General features: G+C 43.5%; 1 protein-coding gene across 9 annotated transcripts in view; it reads left to right on the plus strand.

The window, feature by feature from the left end:
* The window catches only part of DENND5A (DENN domain containing 5A), a 114,465-nt gene that overhangs the window by 90,113 nt on the left and 6,110 nt on the right, over positions 1–18,242 (plus strand). For all 9 annotated transcript variants that reach the window (XM_053286621.1, XM_053286613.1, XM_053286615.1 and 6 more), the window contains 6 exons: positions 2,588–2,709; positions 8,866–9,011; positions 10,502–10,620; positions 13,412–13,593; positions 15,256–15,338; positions 17,973–18,096. In XM_053286621.1, coding sequence (XP_053142596.1) covers positions 2,588–2,709; positions 8,866–9,011; positions 10,502–10,620; positions 13,412–13,593; positions 15,256–15,338; positions 17,973–18,096 — 776 coding nt within the window. The remainder of the gene's footprint in view (positions 1–2,587; positions 2,710–8,865; positions 9,012–10,501; positions 10,621–13,411; positions 13,594–15,255; positions 15,339–17,972; positions 18,097–18,242) is intronic.

Here is an 18,242-nt window from a genome sequence, read left to right on the forward strand (position 1 = left end):
TGGGTGGTTTAAAAAAGGGTTGGACAAATTCATGGAGGACAGGTCTATCAATGGCTACTAGTCTGATGGCTATAGGCCACCTCCAGCCTCAGAGGCAAGATGCCTCTAAATACCAGTTGCAGGGAAGTGACAGCAGGAAAGAGGGCATGCCCTCACCTCTTGCCTGTGGACTTCTCAGAAGCATCTGGTGGGTTACTGTGTGAAACAGGATGCTGGACTAGATCATGGGCCTTGGGCCTGATCCAGCAGGGTTGTTATAATGTTCTTATCTTCTTATGTACTACCACCAAGAAGGCCCTCTTTTGCCTCACAAAGATATCTGCCATATCTCAGACAGTTAAGGCACCTGGTGGAGAGCCTTTGAATGTCCTTTTTTTGCATGGGTGGATTGATACCTGAACAGGCATTTCTTCTGGTATCCAGGACCCAAGTAGTATAGGGTTTTAAAGGTCAGCACCAGCACTTTGAATTATTGTTGGCAAAAAGTCAGGAGCCACTGAAGTTATTTCAACATGGCTGGGATAATGTTCTCAACGAATATTCCCAGTTAGTAAAAAATACAGCTGTTAAATTACTAACTGCAGATTCTGGATCGTCTTCACAGGCAGTCCCATGTATAACACATTATAGCAGTCAGTTGGTAGACCTCTGTGTGGTAAGTGCTGGAAAGGACTTCATTTCCCAGCATTCCTCACGTGTCATCCCATGAAGCTTCTATGATATCAGAGGCTTCCCACAGCTTTGCATCCCTTTAACTGCCCCGCCCCACCCCTGGTGCTCTGCAGAGGACCATTCTGCATGGAGGTAATCACTGCAAGCAGCTATCATCCTGCAGGGCCAGGGTAGTAGCCACTCTGAAGCCAAATCTTTGCACAAGCCTAATGTCAGGATTTGGCCTCAGTGTGTTGGCCCTCGTGGAGCCTCATTACTTCAGACACTAGTTCAGTACTTCCAGCACTTCACATGATTTAGATGAAATTGTCAAAGAAAGCTGTATTTCATCACATTGATACAACTACATCCCAAATTCCTGGATGACTTCTCTCAGTGGTTTCATAAAGAGGTTAAAAGTCACCAGGGACAAGTTGGAGCTTTGCAGGAGGAACTTGTAGCATAAATGCCATGGGTAAGAGCAGTAGATCCCCTGCACCACTTTCTGCAGTCAGGCTTTGGGGATAAGGTTTATGGTATTGATGCATCACAGCTCTGGAAAGGACAGACTATTGGTATGCCCTTGGTGGAAAGATTGTATTAGGATAGTCTGTAGTTCAAGCATAAGCAGTTTAGGACCTGTTGCTACACTGTCATATATCAAAAGCATTTTTTAAAAAACAGGGAAATGAAATGGCATTGTCAACCAACTAGAGATATGACTCCTGGCATATGTGAGCTCCAAGAGAACAGTTGCATTAATCTGCAGTGCAAATGACATGAATTGGTTGCACGTCTTGCCTACTAGACGTGCAACCATGACTTAAGTAGTCATAATACCGTGCAAACCACACAGAGTGGTGCTGATTAGAATTTATTCCATTTTTGAAACTGCATGTAGACACAGCCATAAAGAAATAGAAATTGGGTATCACAGTTGTCTAGGAAACACAAAAGCTTATCACGAAACATTTCTGCTTCTTGGATCACTGCTCCCAAAGTTTAAGTTCGGGAACAGATCTTTTATAATAATGATGTAATGCAACTTGGGTTATATTAAACCTTTCAGGAAGTGATAATAAAAGACTTTTAAAAAGAAGTCAGATATTTTAGCATTTAATCCTTTGCTGCTCAATAAAGCAAATTGTCTTGGATGCTGAGGGACATATGATGAGGCAGAGGAAATCATTTGCACAAAAGTAGGCTTAAATTCTAGGTAACCCCATGGGCTGAATTAGAAATTTAGATGAAATTAGTCAGAGTAGGATTCGAGTATTTTGGGGAACAGAAATTAGTAATGTACAAAATAAGGGTGATTTCATACATTTTCCTGGTAATATCAGTACACAATTGAAGGCAACTAATGATAGAGGAAAACACATCTAGGAATGAGTAATGTTCATGTTCAATATATTTTCCAGTAACTGTATAAATTATGCATAATAAACATGTCATATGTTTGCATAGCAAGATCTGCTTCTAAACCTCAAGTGTTCAAAGAACTTGGAATTTTGGGTGAAGACTAGTACGAGGACAGACAGGAGAAGAGAAAGATGAGTGGGGATGGCTGAGCAATGAATGGTACAGGCACTGAAATGCTGATGACTTAGCCTCTTTGTCTGCCTCCTCGTCTCTGGGCTTTTTGAACTTAATCAGATGTTGTTTACACATTTCTAAACTACTTTCCACACCCAGGGGCTAGAAACATTAGTATATTAAAAGATAACTTAGTTTCTCTGTGGGAATCAAAGGTATAGAGAACATCCTTCACAACTGAAATGTGGGCAGTCCAGAGAAATGTTCGTTTGCATGGAACATTTATGAAGTAAGGCAGTTCGAAACCAAAAGAATAATGTACATATGTTGATTATGTTAATATTTATGCCAGAATCTTTCAGCCTGGAGAGTCTTACACAGTTATTGTTATCTTTGTCAGAAAACTGTACAAGCGCTATGCTTTCCTTCGCTGTGATGACGAGAAAGAGCAGTTTCTTTATCATCTCCTGTCGTTCAACGCTGTTGATTATTTTTGTTTTACCAATGTTTTTACAACAATTTGTAAGTATTACTTTTCATTGTTGGCAACTGTTGAAAATGCCTTAAGTCTAGTCGGAACATTTTAATAGAACTCCATTAATTTTGTATACCACCCAGATACCTCATGCTGAGAGACTGCTATTACTAGTTTCCCTTCTGAAATGGGTTAGAATGTGTACCTGCATTCGGTAAAATAGGTACACAGGTTTTTTAATGGTTGAACATACTTTTGCCTGTTGCCAGTAGGAAATAAATCTAAATTATTAACTATGTATAACTTTTATTGCTATACAGTCATCCCTTGCCAACCGCTAGGGTTCAGTTCTGGCAAAACCTCACTGTTGGCAAATTCGTGGTTGGTGAGGCATCAAAGTCTATGGGAAACAGGAGGTTAGGGGAACCACGACCACAAAAAGACCTAAAAATAAAGGGGAAAAATGCTAGGAAATCATCAAAAATCCTGTAATATCGCCAAGAGTCGCCAAGAAGAATGAGCAGTTTGAACCTCTGGGAATTTTTTGAACTTCGCAAAATCACGCAAAGGTATTATAAATTGGCAGGGTCAGCAAGGGTCACCAAAAGGAATGAGCAGATCGAACCTCTGAACCCCCACAAAATCGCCGAAATCCCTCCAAAATCACTAAAAAAAACCCTCGCCAAACGCGGATACTCAGGTCGCAGTTGGCAATACCTGTATCAATTTCCTATTCACATATACTCAAAGCCGCAGTTGGTAAAACCATGGTTGGCAAGGGATGACTGTATTAATGTTTATTACATTAGACAGAACTGAAGCGGGTAAGGTAAGAGGCTTGGACTTTCCCAGCTCATCTTCCCCGCTTGGACTGGGAGATTTATTGCAGCCTCCCACCCCTCTTGCAAGGCTTGGACAGCCAGAAGATCGACTCTTGCTCTGTGACCTTGGTTAGAGTTGTGGCCTTCATTTCTTGATTGCCTAAGAATCTACACCTGTGGGCATTGATTACATCACACATGTCTTGGAGTTGGTTTCTGGGACTTATAAGGAAGGAGGCATGTCAAAGGGAGGCAGCCTTTGGTGCTAGGCCTTAGATGTGAGATTGGGGGCTGGGGCAGCACATCTTGTTTTATGGTTGCATAAGAAGCTGAAGCTGCTATTGAGAAAGCTTCTGTTTGAATCTTTGGGTGAAGTTAGTCTACAATGTGTCTAGGCTTGTTTGGAGATGGGGAGACAGGGGATGTGTTCCCTGATTGTGGGGCAACTGTTCCGGTGGTAATGGGGAATAGAAGTAACATTATCAGGCTGTTATAGGGGAAGGGAAATCAGAAATTTAATTGCTGTTTCCCCTTCCGGTTCTTTGACTTTGGGAAGCAGTACAACTACCCACAGATCCTTACCTTGCTCCTTTGTAATGCCAGGTCGGGCCAGAATAAATGAGAAATAATCCATGATCTGATTATGTCAACCTGGTATGTATCAAAGAGACTTGGTTGGGGGAGGCTGGTGGCCCAGTCTGGTCCCAGCTTCTCTCTCCAGGGTACTTGGTTGAGAAGCAGGTGACAGGATGTGGGTGGGGAAGTGGAGTGGCTCTGATCTGTTAGAATAACATCTCTTACCAGAATCCCTGTCAAAGTGTCTGACCATATCAAATGTGTGTATTTAAGTCTGGGGACCAGGCATAGTCTGGGACATTTGTTGGTATACTGATCACCCTGCTGCCCAACAGAGTCCCTAACTGAGCTGACAGACTTGGTCTCGAGCTTGGTGTTAGAGTCTCCCAGGCTTCTGTGGTGGGGGACTTCACTTCAAGACCTATTTGTCTGAGGCAGCTCAGGAGTTCATAGCAGCCATGACAACTATGGGTCTATCCCAAGCGGTCTCAGGACTGATGCATGTTGCTGGTCCTACGCTCATTCTGGTCTTTTACTCTGATCAGGCTGGTGTTCCGTGGCTGGGGACTCCTGTGATTTCCCCGTTGTCATGAACGGACCACCATCTGGTTATGATTGGACTTGCAATTGGATTTGCAATCACATCCCAGATCCGCAGGGGTAAGGGGCCTATTAGGATGGCCTGCCTATTATTGAATCCTATTATTGAAACCAATAGGATTCCAAGAAGCCTTGGAAGGATTTAATATTGCCTCTGCTAGTGATTATGTTGATGCTCTGGTAGAGAACTGGAACAGCAAACTCACCAGGGCAGTAGCATAATTGCTCCTAAACGTCATCTCTGACCCGCTTCAAAATTGGCCCCTTGGTATACAGAAGAACTATAGGAGCTGAAGTGGCAAAGTAGACAATTGGAGCACAAGTGGAGAAAGACTCGACTTGAATCTTACAGATTACAACATAGAGCAGAATTGAAGACCTATGCTCAGGCACTATGTGCGGCAAAGAATCAATTCTTTTCTGCCCCTACTGCATCCACAAGCTCACATCCAGTGGAGTTGTCTAGGGTTGTGAGAGGGCTAGTACATGCCCCTCCTCCCTTGAATAAGGATTTGAAACCACCAATTACCTGTTGTGACATTTTTAATGAGTTTTTTGTGGATCAAAACTCTTGTATTTGGGCCGACAGATGCAGACTTTACAATTACTGCAGAGTCTAATGCAGAGGTGTCTAGCAACTCCTCTTATGTGGTTGGGCTGGATCAGTTTCAGTTTGTGACTCCTGATGACATGGATAAGCTGCTTGGAACAGTGTGGCCTACCACCTGTTCTCTTGACTCTTGCCCAACATGGCTTATACTATCTGGCGGGCAGCGGGGAGGAGTTGTTGTAGAAGTCCTGGTAGATATTATACATCCTTCTCTGAGGGAGGGCAGAATGCCATCCTGTCTTGAGGCAGTTATTACAACTCTTCTGAAGAAGACTGCATTGGATCCCTCAGAGTTAAACGATTATAGGCCTGTCTCCAACCTTCCATAGCTAGGCAAGGTTATTGAGAGGGTGGTGGCCTCCCAACTGCAGGCAGTCTTGGAGGAAACTGATTTCTAGACCCATTTCAAACCGGCTTTCAGGTGTGCAATGGGGTGGAGACTGCCTTGGTTGGCCTGATGGATGATTTCCAACTGGGAATTGACAGAGAGAGTGTAACTCTGTTGGTCCTTTTGGATCTCTCAGTGGCTTTCGATTCTATCAAACAGAGTATGCTTTTGGGCCATTTGAGAGGACTGGGAGTGGAAGGCACTGTTTTGCAGTGGTTCCACTCTTACCTCTTGGGTAGATTCCAGATGGTGGCACTTGTAGACTGTTGTTCTTCAAAATGTGAACTTCATATGGTGTGTTTCCCCCCCGCTCCCATTTTCGAACTGTCTCCAATGCTTTTTAATATCTACATGAAGCCACTGGGAAAGATCATCAAGAGATCTGATGCAGGATGTTATCAGTATGCTAATGACACTCAGATCTATTTCTCCATGACAGAGTTATCAGGAGAAGGCATAACCTCCCTAAATGCCTGCCTGGAGGCAGTGATGGGCTGGATGAGGGATAACAAACTGAGACTGAATCCAAATAAGATGGAGGTACTTATTGTGCGGGGTCGGAATCCAGAAGACATTTTGATATGCCCGTTCTGGATGGGGTCACATTCCCCCAGAAGGAACAGATATGCAATCTGGGAGTGCTTCTGGATCCAAACCTCTCTCTGGTGTCTCAGGTTGAAGCAGTGGCCAGAAGTGCTTTCTATCAGCTTCGACTGATACACCAGCTGCATACAATTCTTGAGACCAGTGACCTCAGAACAGTAGTGCATATGCTGGCAACCTCCAGATTTGACTACTGCAATGTGCTTTATGTGGAGCTGGAACTGCAAGTGGTACAGAATGTAGCGCCAGGTTGGTCTCCGAGTTATCTTGAAAAACCATATTACTCCTATATTAAAAGAACTACATTGGCTACCAATATGTTTCCAGGCAAAATACAAGGTGCTGGTTATAAAACTATAAAGCCTTAAACAGTTTAGGCCCAGGGTATTTAAGAGAACATCTTCTCTCTGTGAGCCCCATCTCCCATTGTGATCATCTGGAAACATCTGTCTGCAGTTGCCACCAGCTTGTCTGGCAGCTGCTCAAGGACAGGCTTTCTCTGTCTGGCCCCAAGCCTCTGAAATGCACTCCCTGCTGAAATAAGAGCCTCCCCATCTCTGACAACTTTTAAAAAGTCTTTAAATACACATTTATTTATCCAAGCTTTTTAATTAGACTTGTGGTTTAAAATGTGTGTTACATTTTAGTTTTAGTTTTATGTTGCTGTAAACCGCCCAGAGATGTAGGTTTGAGGTGGTATACAAATATAATAAATATACTAGCTTTACCCATGCAGAACATCTGCGTGCTAGTTCTCGATTGCTCTCGTTGCTCCCCGCCGCAGCCCCTGCTTTATTGCTAAGGGTCATAAATTTATTTGTACACACAGTTTTTGATCTCTTGATTTGCTGACACAATGGTTAGTGAGTCAAATGAACTTACTCTTGAGAGATCTACATAAAATTGACCATGACTAAAAACTGAAGGAAGGAGATGTCCTCAAACAACCCAAGGGGCGATGAAGCCTGTCCTTTCAGTTGACACCTGACATGACCCAGCATCGCTCCGTGTCCTCAAACTTTCATGCAATCTGAAGGCTTGCTTTATTTTTCTCTTTCCCCCTTCCCCTCCTCTCTCTTCCCCTCCTCTTTCTTCCCCTCCGTTTGTTTGTTTCTCTCTCTCTCTCCTCCCTCTCTCTTCCCCTCTTTATCCCTTCCCTTCTCTTCCCTTCCCTTCCCTTCCCTTCCCTTTCTCTCTCTCTCTCCCCCCCCCACCTTTCTCTCTCATGTAAATGCTTGGTGTTTCAAAAGGGACAACTCTTGCTTCTGTTGCCCTCAGCAATCATGGACACTCGTGTCTCCCACCTTCGATTCCAGAAGCAAAGCGGCTGCGGGGCTCACTTCACAAGTCCCTGTGCCCAGCGCCCAGGTGTTCCCCTCAGCTGGCCTCACTGCCACTTGTTCCCACAATCCATCCAACTCTCAAGCTCACAAGGCACAGAAAGAGCCACGGAACACCACCTCCGATCCGGCATATTTTCTGAGATCCCACACAGGCCATTACCTGTCTGAAGTTGCTGGGGAGGGGAGGAGATCAGGATAGCCACCCTTTCTGCTCAGAGCCAGTGCGCACATGTGTGTGTGTAAGAGAGATAGAAGGTGGTTGACGCGGAGGCATTCTTGCACTCGGCTGCTCTCCTCCAACCACAGTATTTGTGGCAGGGCACATTTTCTTTAGTCATGGCAGCACTGGCGCCAATTGTTTTATCACTGTGAGGGCGCGGCTTGCTACGTACCATCTGCTGCATACCACCTAAGGAGTGAGTGTGTGTGTGTGTGTGTGTGTATAAACACTGTAGTCTGTGTGTTGTACGTGCACTGCAACTACCACTACCCCCAGCGAAAGACCATTGTGGTTTTTGGGATGACTGGAGTTGTAGACCTATGCAACCTGACCCAAAATGTTTGGGAATTATAATTAGTTTATTTGATTTAGGAGGAAAATTGCCCAACATTATACACAAGAATAATAACAGACTTGCTGTAAAATGGCCTTCTGGGGTAAGCAGGGACAACTCAGAAAGGTGTTTGCAGCATTCTACAAGGGTATGTTGTCATTAGATTAGCCTCAGTTTTGAGTATCTTAAGTGATAGGTTCCTGTGGGCATAGGCAAGTGAACTAGCCAGACCTGGGTAGCTCTAAAATACTACTGCCACTTTCCCTCTTACAAAAAGCTGGGCTACTTAAATGGGTTTCCCAAAGGGCATGTCCTGAGAGATTCTTCAAGCATCTTCTGTCTCTCCCTCTGCTACTAAATGACTTTTCTGCACTTTGCTGAAACTTCTGTCTGACTTCATCTTCTCAGAGAGGACCTGAGTTGCAAAACCTATAGCCATCCATATTTGGCAAAGATGGACTAGTTTAGAAGTATATGTTTATTCCCCTGTATTTCTGCTAATAAATATAATTTTAATAAACATTTTATATGAACACTACGTGCCATTTTTAGATTATTATTCTGTTTATAAGGTCATCCTAATGGTTTTGTTATTTGGTGAGAATACACTGTAATAGGTCTTTTGTGTTAATGGTATTTGCATTGTCATTTGGAGAATTATTTCTTTTAAACAGGTTGTTCATTTGTTTTTGCTTTTTGTTTTAACAGTGATTCCATACCATATATTGATTGTTCCTAGCAAAAAGCTCGGTGGCTCAATGTTCACAGCCAATCCATGGATATGCATTTCAGGAGAACTAGGTGAAACAGGAGTCCTACAGGTTCCAAGGAACACCCTAGAGATGACGTTTGAGGTGTGTGTCTGTGTCTGTGTGTTTATGACATAGCAGAAAATTATGAATTAATGTTGTGGCCATATGTGGGAGTACTTCTATCTATCTATCTATCTATCTATCTATCTATCTATCTATCTATCTATGGTCACCTGATCTAAAAAAGACTCCTAGAGCTGGAGAAGGTACAGAAAAGACAACCAAAATTATCATGAGGTTGGAGCAGCTTCTATATAAGGAAAGCTAAAATGTTTTAGGCTTTTTAGTTTAGAAAAAAGGACTTACGAAAAGATGTAATAAAGGTTTATAAGTTCATATAGATTTGGAGATTTATTTATTTTTGCTTTTTTTCAACTAAAAGTTCTATCAAGAAACAAACTAGCTATATGCATTGTAGATATTTCCCATTCTAACCTTATTTATTTTTTATTTTATTTATTTTTACATTTATATCCCGCTCTTTCTCCAAGGAGCCCAGAGCGGTGTACTACATACTTGAGTTTCTCTTTCACAACAACCCTGTGAAGTAGGTTAGGCGGAGAGAGAAGTGACTGGCCCAGAGTCACCCAGCTAGTTTCATGGCTGAATGGGGATTTGAACTCAGGTCTCCCCGGTCCTAGTCCGGCACTCTAACCACTATACCACACTGGCTCCTCAACCTGTGGCTGAAGTATTGAGGAAAGAGATGGAGCCAGCTGAGTGTAGCAGCCTCCATGCCTGCTTCCTCAGGTTGAACATCTAATGATCCACTTCCTCCTCCTCCTCCTCATCTGCTCCCCTATTGTGTTTCCCTACAATAACTGGTGGTGGTGGTGGGATATCTATCTATCTGTCTATCTATCTATCTATCTATTTTACACTCTAGCACTTATTCTTTCCCCCAGTAATTGAAAGAGTGAAAAATCAGCAATTTAAGATTTTTTTAAAAATGTATAGGATTGCAGCTTTAGAGGGGAACAATTTGATAGAAGGAGAGGAGAAAAATTCAATGGGGTTTTCAGGAAGTCACTTATTCAGACATCAGCAATATAGTCCAGGCAACAAGGAGGTACTTGATTTATTTCACTTCAAACTCCACGGGAGTTTTGACAGAAGTATGTGTGAGAAGGAAATGCTGTAGAACTTCAGTAAGCCAGAAGTCTGCTCTTGTGCAACAACAACATTTAAATATTTGTTGCTTTTTGTGCATGTGCAAAATTAGGCATCTTAGGGGGCAGTGAAAATGGGAGGGGCCAGGAGAGACTGCAACTTGCTAAGTGGGATGAACTAGCCCAAGAGCTGTCACAATATAACTCTGACAATCAGTTCTTGTGCAAGCCCAGTTAACCTCTTTCAAAGGTTAACTTTTGCTCCTTCTAGAAACACTCCATTTGCTAGGAAGCATTAGCAGGGGAGATTTGTTGCGTTTTTTGCCTGGGATTCTTCGAAACAGGATGCTGGACTAGACTGGACATTTGGTTTTCTTTCTGATTTTGAGCAAACCCCCCCCCCCTTTCTCTTCTAATTTTCAGTGTCAGAACCTGGGAAAACTTACCACAGTACAAATAGGACATGATAATTCTGGGCTGTACGCCAAGTGGCTAGTGGAATATGTTATGGTCAGAAATGAAGTAACGGGGCATACTTACAAGTAAGCATCATTTTAAGCTTTTTAAAAAATGAGTTACAGATGGACAAAACAGTACAAAAGGGATATCTTTAAATTCTTCAGGGTGATTTGTAATCTAATAAATTTAGTGATTGCATAAATGTTCTGCTTCTTTGTAAACATCAGCCTATTGAGGCTCTGAAGCCTGTTAAGGTTTGTTTTCAGTTTTTAAAGCACCACCTGGTCCAATGATAGGTGCTGTCTTACTTGCTCTGACCAATATCTAGACTAATCCAGCATTGACATGCCAGGGTTTTTCATTGTGCAATATGGAGGTCCACGATTTTCAGCAATCCCTCCTCCCCTCTGTAGCTGCCGGTGCTTTTTGAAACTGTCTTTGAGGCTCTCGAAGCCCTTGTGTGGGATAGTTTTGGAAAATACAGGTGGCTGCAAAAGGAACGAGGTATTTCTGAAAATTGTGTCCTCCCCTTGAATGACCCTGGCATGTTAGCACAGGAGTAGTCTGGGTTTTGGCCTCCATTTCTTATTCTGTGGGACCAACTTGGCTATTGACATGGATAATCCCTATATTTAATCCCCGTAGACTTTTCTCTGTGGGGATGCGTCCCGGCAACCCAGTGGATTGGCTGGGCAGCGGAGGCGCCAGATTGGCTGGGCGGCGGGAGCCGTTGGGATTGGCTGAGCGAGTGGCAGGACTGAGGCCGTTGAGTTGAGCTGCAGCTGTGGGGGGAAATGGCGGCAGCTGTGGTGAGGCGGCGGCAGCAGCCGCAGCCCTAGCCCTAGCCCGGCCATCACGGCCGCGGCCTGGCTGGGAGGAGGCAGGGGGCAGCGGGACAGACTGGCCCTGGAGGTGCCTGCAGGGGAGAGTGGGGAATGGGTGGTGGGGTCCCCTCACCTGTTGCAGCCTGGGGTGGGAAGGAATTGGGCGGTGGGGCTTCCCTGTTCGCCGTCGGAGAGGAGAAGCGGCGGCGGGGGGGGGCGTTTTTGGCTGCCTGTAGCCTGGTGAGGCTCTATGTGAGGGGAGGGGGGAGGAACGGAAGGGAGGGAGGGCAAGAGAGTGCGGGCCTGCAGGGAGGGGGGGAAGAGAGGAGAGACCAGGGCAGGAGGGAGAGGGAGTGGAAAACAGCCGTCCCCAAAGCACACAGATGCTCTGTGTGGGTTGGCTAGTCTAATAATATTACACAAGACTTATTGTCAGACCAGGGGCGTAGCTAGCCCGCTGGCGGCCCGTGTGCGGCCACGGCGGGCGCCCCGATAGCCCCGCCCCCTGCGTCTGATGTCAGACGCAGGGGGTGGCCACGCCCCCGCCTGACGTCAGACGCGGGGGCGTGGTCTGGCTCCCGAACGGAGCCTTGAGGCTTCATTCGGGAGTTGCTGCTGCTTGCCATTTTTAACTGCTGAAGGGGCCACGCGGCCCCTTCGGCAGTTAGACGAAGCCTGGTGCTGCGTTCGCAGCGCAGCCCAGGAGCGGCTCTTCCCTGCAGGGAAGAGTCGCTTCTGGGCTGCGTTGTGAACGCAGCACCAGTCTTAGCTCCTGAAGGGGCCGCGCGGCCCCTTCAGGAGCTAGTTAGGCTGGTGCTGCATTCACAGCACCAGCCAGGAGCGACTCTTCCCTGCAGGGAAGAGCTGCTCCTGGCTGGTGCTGCGAACGCAGCACCAGCCTTTGTTTGGCTCCCGAAGAGTCTGTGCGGCCCCCACTTGGGAGCTAAACTACCGCCCCCGCATCTGACGTCAGACACGGGGGGCGTGTCGGGGCCGCTCTCGCGACTCCTGATTGGCTACCGGCCCGGGTTCTTTGAACCCATTGGCCCAATGGTGGCTCCGCCCCTGTGCCAGACAACTTAGCTATAATAAAAAGCACAGACTGTGTTACAGAATACTATTTGGTGCTTCCCCCTGTGTATATCAACTTTGATAGGCTTATGTTAGTTGAAGGTGGAAACAAACTAGCAAAGCTGAATTCTCAGTCTGCTAATATAGTTCGATGGAAAGCTTTCTGGTTATCCTGACTTCAGAGACAACTTTTAAGTTGCTGTTTGTATATATGTTTAATATTGTGCAATAGAATGTTTTTTGTGTATTGTACTAACCAGAACTGTTAAACACATCTTCTTCAAAGAAAAGAAATGTTTGTGACCAATGAACTATATTCAGTTGATTGAATGATTGATTGATAAAGTTGCGTCAAGTTGGTGTTGACTCTTAGCGACCACATAGCTAGATTATCTCCAGGATTATGTGTCTTCAACTTGGCCTTTAAGGTCTCTCAGTGGTGCATTCATTGTCCATCCACCTTGCTGCTCCACTATATTCAATACTGAGTAGTATATCCAGTCAGTCAGTGTATCTGAGCTCATGGTCCAGCAGCTGGAAACTTCTAATTCCAGCAAAAAAATCAGTGTGATCCCCTGTGGTCAATATACTGGGAGGGTGAGTGTATACGACAATCTTGTGATCTACACTGTACTCTCCTGCTTGTGATTCTGCCCTTGCAATAAATGGATTGTCTGAAAATTCACAATGAGCAGAAGCTGTAATCTTGGTTGTTACTGCAAATCTTCCAAATTTGGCTCGATTGGTGAACAAAGTTTTCAGGCTCCACTCATTGTGAAGCAAGTGGCTATTGTGAATAGAGTCTCTTATGTTGTTGGCTTTGAGATTCAGGGAAGTGGATGTTAAGGGAGTATGTCCAATTTATACAATAAAATCCACGCTAATTGAATGAATCACTTACGTGTAATCTCTTGCTCTGTAAGAGCCCCTCTCTGGGAATAAGTACTATATGATTCTTTTTCTTATCTCATGTCCTCAGGTTTCCATGTGGGAGGTGGCTTGGAAAAGGGATGGATGATGGCAGTTTAGAGAGGATCCTAGTGGGAGAATTGCTGACCTGCCACACTGAGGTGGATGAAAGGCAGTGCAGAACCCCTCCTTTGCAACAGTCCCCAAGCATGATCCGAAGATTTGTCACTATATCGCCAAACAACAAACCAAGTAAGCTGGGCAAATTATAGTTTTCACTAGTTTTACCCTCTCAAAAATGTTCAGATGATCTCTATGATTATTGCTAGAAAACATTTTTCACCATCATGCTATTGAAATGAAATGAATTAATAGAACTGGTCTTAGTCTTGAATCATCCAGCTCTTCAAAAACATTGTTGTCTTTGTTTGACCTGCACAGCAGTGTGTTAATCTCAGCCCTATGATTAACTGGAAAGAGAGGCCGGGGAGGAATAGTAACCATGTTAGTTGATTAAAACTATGAATGAAATTATGATTTTCAGCCCTAATGGTTATAAATTGCCAACTATATGAAGCTGTAGCCAGGTTCTGCTGGAGCTATTCATGTTTAACTCACCAGGATTGCCCCCAGGATTGCTGCTTTTTCCTTTGCTTTCAAGCATCACTGTCCAGCAGAAACAATTAATAGAATATTAAAGTTGGAAGGGATCTGGCAATATATATAATTGAAACATAGTATATCTGCTCAATTCGGACCAGACACCTTGACAGCTCCAACAACACAAGATATTCTACTGCACACCATTAGGATGTCCTTTCTCCCAAAATAAAATAAATGCCTATATGCGTTCATACATGGAGACGTGGACCCAGGCTTCGATTTACTTAGGAACAAATGGAATCTGGAACTCTCACAGAAATTAACATCAGTGCAATGGCATGAGATTTTATGTAGTGTTTAAATACAGATCAATGGATATTAATTTGTGTCTAGTTCAACTGAAGATTATTTTCAGGGCTTATTCCTCCTTGCATCTCGAGCGTTTAAACGTGGCCTCAATTAGTAACTGATGGAGATGCAGTAATCCTCACACAGGCATAGTAGATATATTTTGGGATTGTCCAGCTGTGCAAGGCTTCTGGAAGAAGGTTAATACTAGTATTAATTTAGTGATGGCTTCATCTCTCGAACTGAAGGATTTTAATGCAGTACTGGGGTACATCCTGGTTGAGTGGGGACTAAATCCAAGTTCTAAACAATGGCTATGGAGAGGTCTACTAGTAGCCAAGCTATTAATACTGCTGCAATGGAAAACACCCAGTCCACCAAGGATTGAGGACTGGGTGCACGATCTGCTTGAGTTAGCAGCACATGAAAAATGGGCCCTTATGTAGGCAAATAAACCAGATAAATAGTTGGAAATTGGGGCAACTTTATTGAATTACTCATAGAATGAGAACCCTTTGGACCTTGTTGCAAAGGTGTATATTCTTTCTCTTTTCTCCTTTCTCCCTCTTTCTTTCTCTCTCTTTCTCTTTCCCTCTTACTCCTCTGCTAAGTCCAACCTCTTGTTCAATGCAACAAACAGTACCATAGCTATAGTTCAGTTCCTATTTGCCTGCTTGATGTCATTGTGCACAGATCCCAAATACTTATATTACAAAAAACAAACATAAATCTTGGAAAACCCTTTTCCAATTTTAAAATGTAAAATAGATAAGCTTTCTTTATGCTTGGTTTTAATCTTAAGAGTGCCAACTGCAGTAATGCACACTTGCATAGCAGGATCCAGTGTAGAAAATAAGGAGAGATTTACTCACCCGACCCAGAAAGATCATGTAATCCTGTGTACTTATTGAGAAATTAATGACTGAATCAACAAAAGGCTTACCCTCTCTCCTTTTTGCACAGAGTTAAATACAGGTCAGATACAAGAATCTATTGGTGAAGCAGTAAATGGAATCGTCAAACATTTTCACAAGCCAGAGAAAGAGGTGAGAATTGCTGTTCTTAGCAGTGGCAGAGTTTGATTATACTTCCTTTCTTTATGTTTATGTGCAAGCTAGTTCTTTATTAAGGCTCATAGTTGGAGTTGACAAGAATAGTGGTTCAGAAGAAAGGTGTGTCATAGATGTGAAAGATCGGTTGCATTACTTGGGAGTGTCCTTGATCTGGCATTGCTTTTAGATGCTCATGTGGTAGTGATGACTAGGAATGCTGCAGCTGGCATATCCTTTCCTGGGAAAGTGAAACCCAGCCATAGTTATTCACTCAGTGTGCTGTGTGCAGGGCTGCCCTTCAAAAGCATCTAAAAACTTCTGCTGGTACAGAATGCTTCCACTACATTGTTATTTATTATTTATTATTATTTATTGATTTGATTTATATACCGCCCTTCCAAAAATGGCTCAGGGCAGTGTATTTACAACAAAATAAAAACAATTAAAGCTAGTTAACAATTAAAATCAAAACTATAAAATAGAATAAAATCAATTAAACATTCAAACAGTTAAAATCCCTGGAAAACAAGAGCAAACATTTTTTTAAAAATTACAACAATTTAAAAACCCTAGAAGGCCAGGCCAAACAGATAGGTTTTAAGGGCTCTCCTGAAAGACAATAATGAACTCAAATTACAGATTTCTGACGGGAGTGCATTCCATAACCCAGGAGCAGCTACAAAGAAAGCCCGCCTCTGAGTCGCCACCAGACGAACTGGTGGTAACTGGAGACGGACTTCCTCTTCTGTTACAATGTTAACAGAAGATGGCCAGCAGGAGCATGTTTCTTCAGTCATTTTGGATCTGCATTAGTTGTCAGTAGGGATGTAGCAAAGTTGGAGTAGGCTCTGGCAGAAGTGAAGATAGTCCCCTGTCCCCTTCTCCTCCCCCATGTCTTTGCTCCATAAGAACAGTTAGGACATAATGAAAAACAAAACATTCTTGGCCTTTTTGTGCCCTTTCTCTTGTTCTAAAGCAAATAATATCACATACCCCATGCAACAGGCCCCCTACTCCTTCAGAACTAAGGGACATTTGTCCTAACTGATTCAGTTATAGCTACTCCCCTGGTTGCTAGTTTGTTTCTGGGCTCAATTCGGTGCTTGATTTAACCTTTAAAGCCTAAGTGGCTTAAGGACTTTCTTTTCCTGTATGTGCCACCTCATGGGCTCTGCTAAACATTGGAGGGCCTGTTCTGGGTACCTCCACTAAATGGGGATTGACAGATGTCCACCAGGAGCAGGACCTTTTCAATACTGGCACCGTTGGAATGCCCCTCAGTCCCCATCATCATAAGCCTTAGGTACAGGATTAAAGCTTGGCTCTTCTAAAAGGTCTTCAGGAGAGGAGAGCTGATCTCAGGAGAGGAGAGCTGGTCTTGTGGTAGCAAGCATGACTTGTCTCCTCTGCTAAGCAGGGTCTTCCCTGGTTGCATCTGAATGGGAGACTTGATGTGCGAGCACTGCAAGATATTCCCCTCAGGGGATGAAGCCGCTCTGGGAAGAGCAGAAGGTTTCAAGTTCCCTCCCTGGCATCTCCAAGATAGGGTTGAGAGAGATTCCTGCCTGCAACCTTGGAGAAGCCGCTGCCAGTCTGTGAAGACAATACTGAGCTAGATAGACCAGTGGTCTGACTCAGTATATGGTAGTTTCCTATGTTCCTATGTCTTTGGAATGACTTGATGGTGATTTATTTTGGATTGATGTGTTGGTCTTATGAATGTATTATTATTATTTGCTGCTGATCTGTTAATTTTGTTGGGTTTTAATGGTTTTTTTTAAAAGGTTCTGCTCTGCTTAGTCATTTAGTTGGATTATTGTTTGTACTGTATTTGGATAGTTGTGGGTTGTTTTCTGCTTTATAGGCATCCTGAATTTGTTTTTAATAAGCAGGATGTAAATTTTGTAAATAAAGATATGACCACACAACTGACAAAAGAAATCTGTAACTGGAATACATGGCCAAATACAGTTTTGTAGCTAAATTTCTTTCATACCCATTTTAGTTAGGGTTCTAGACTAAATTGGGAGCTGAGTTCATTTTAACCAGGGTTAGCAGTAGTCACAGATAATGCCAAATCTTGGTAGAAGGGTTCAGTAGAATTTGCATGTGAGAGGAGGGTGCTCCCGCAGCCTACTCGCTATACATCTGAAACGGAGCTGCATCTGGAAAAAAGTGTAGCATTGCATCCACTGTATCCTTGTTATCACAAAGATCAGAATATCCCATTTGGGATTCCTTGAGGCATCCCCCTCTCTTTCTGTTTAGTAGAAGATGTGCTGTCTTGGGATATCCCGTGTAATTTTTTGTTCACTCTGTCATTCTCATTTTGATACCCTAGAAATAACGCTATCTAGTATTATTGGTGTGTATCTACTTACTTTCTAAAACTCTATTGTGAGTTCTGACTTTTGTTAAAGCTTTGTTCTTGAGCCTCTTTCACCATGAGTGACAGATGAGTTAATGAAGAGTATGATATGCTGTTGTTAACGTGATAGCCTGGGGAAAGCATCTAGGTTATTTTTTATTTTTTTAATAGTCACAGTAATTTGTGATGGACAAATTCAGAATAGTTCTAAGCTATGCATCTCAAAAATAAAAATGTATATATTTTTATCCCATTGGCAGAGAGGCAGTTTGACACTTCTGCTGTGTGGAGAAGGTGGGCTTGTCTCAGCTCTTGAACAGGTTTTGCAGCATGGATTTAAATCTCCCCGGCTCTTTAAAAATGTCTTCATTTGGGACTTTCTAGGTAAGTACAATGAACCTTCTTCTAGATGCAACCCTGTATATTAGGGATGTGCCCAAACTGCAGTTCGAAGCACAGTTTGAGTGCTTTGAGGGAAATTAAAAAGGGAACTTTAAGAAAACGGAGAGCAGGTGCTTACTTGCTCTCTG

The sequence above is a fragment of the Hemicordylus capensis genome, chromosome 1 (genome assembly GCF_027244095.1).
Source record: "Hemicordylus capensis ecotype Gifberg chromosome 1, rHemCap1.1.pri, whole genome shotgun sequence".
In the NCBI taxonomy this organism is placed as follows: Eukaryota; Metazoa; Chordata; class Lepidosauria; order Squamata; family Cordylidae; genus Hemicordylus; species Hemicordylus capensis.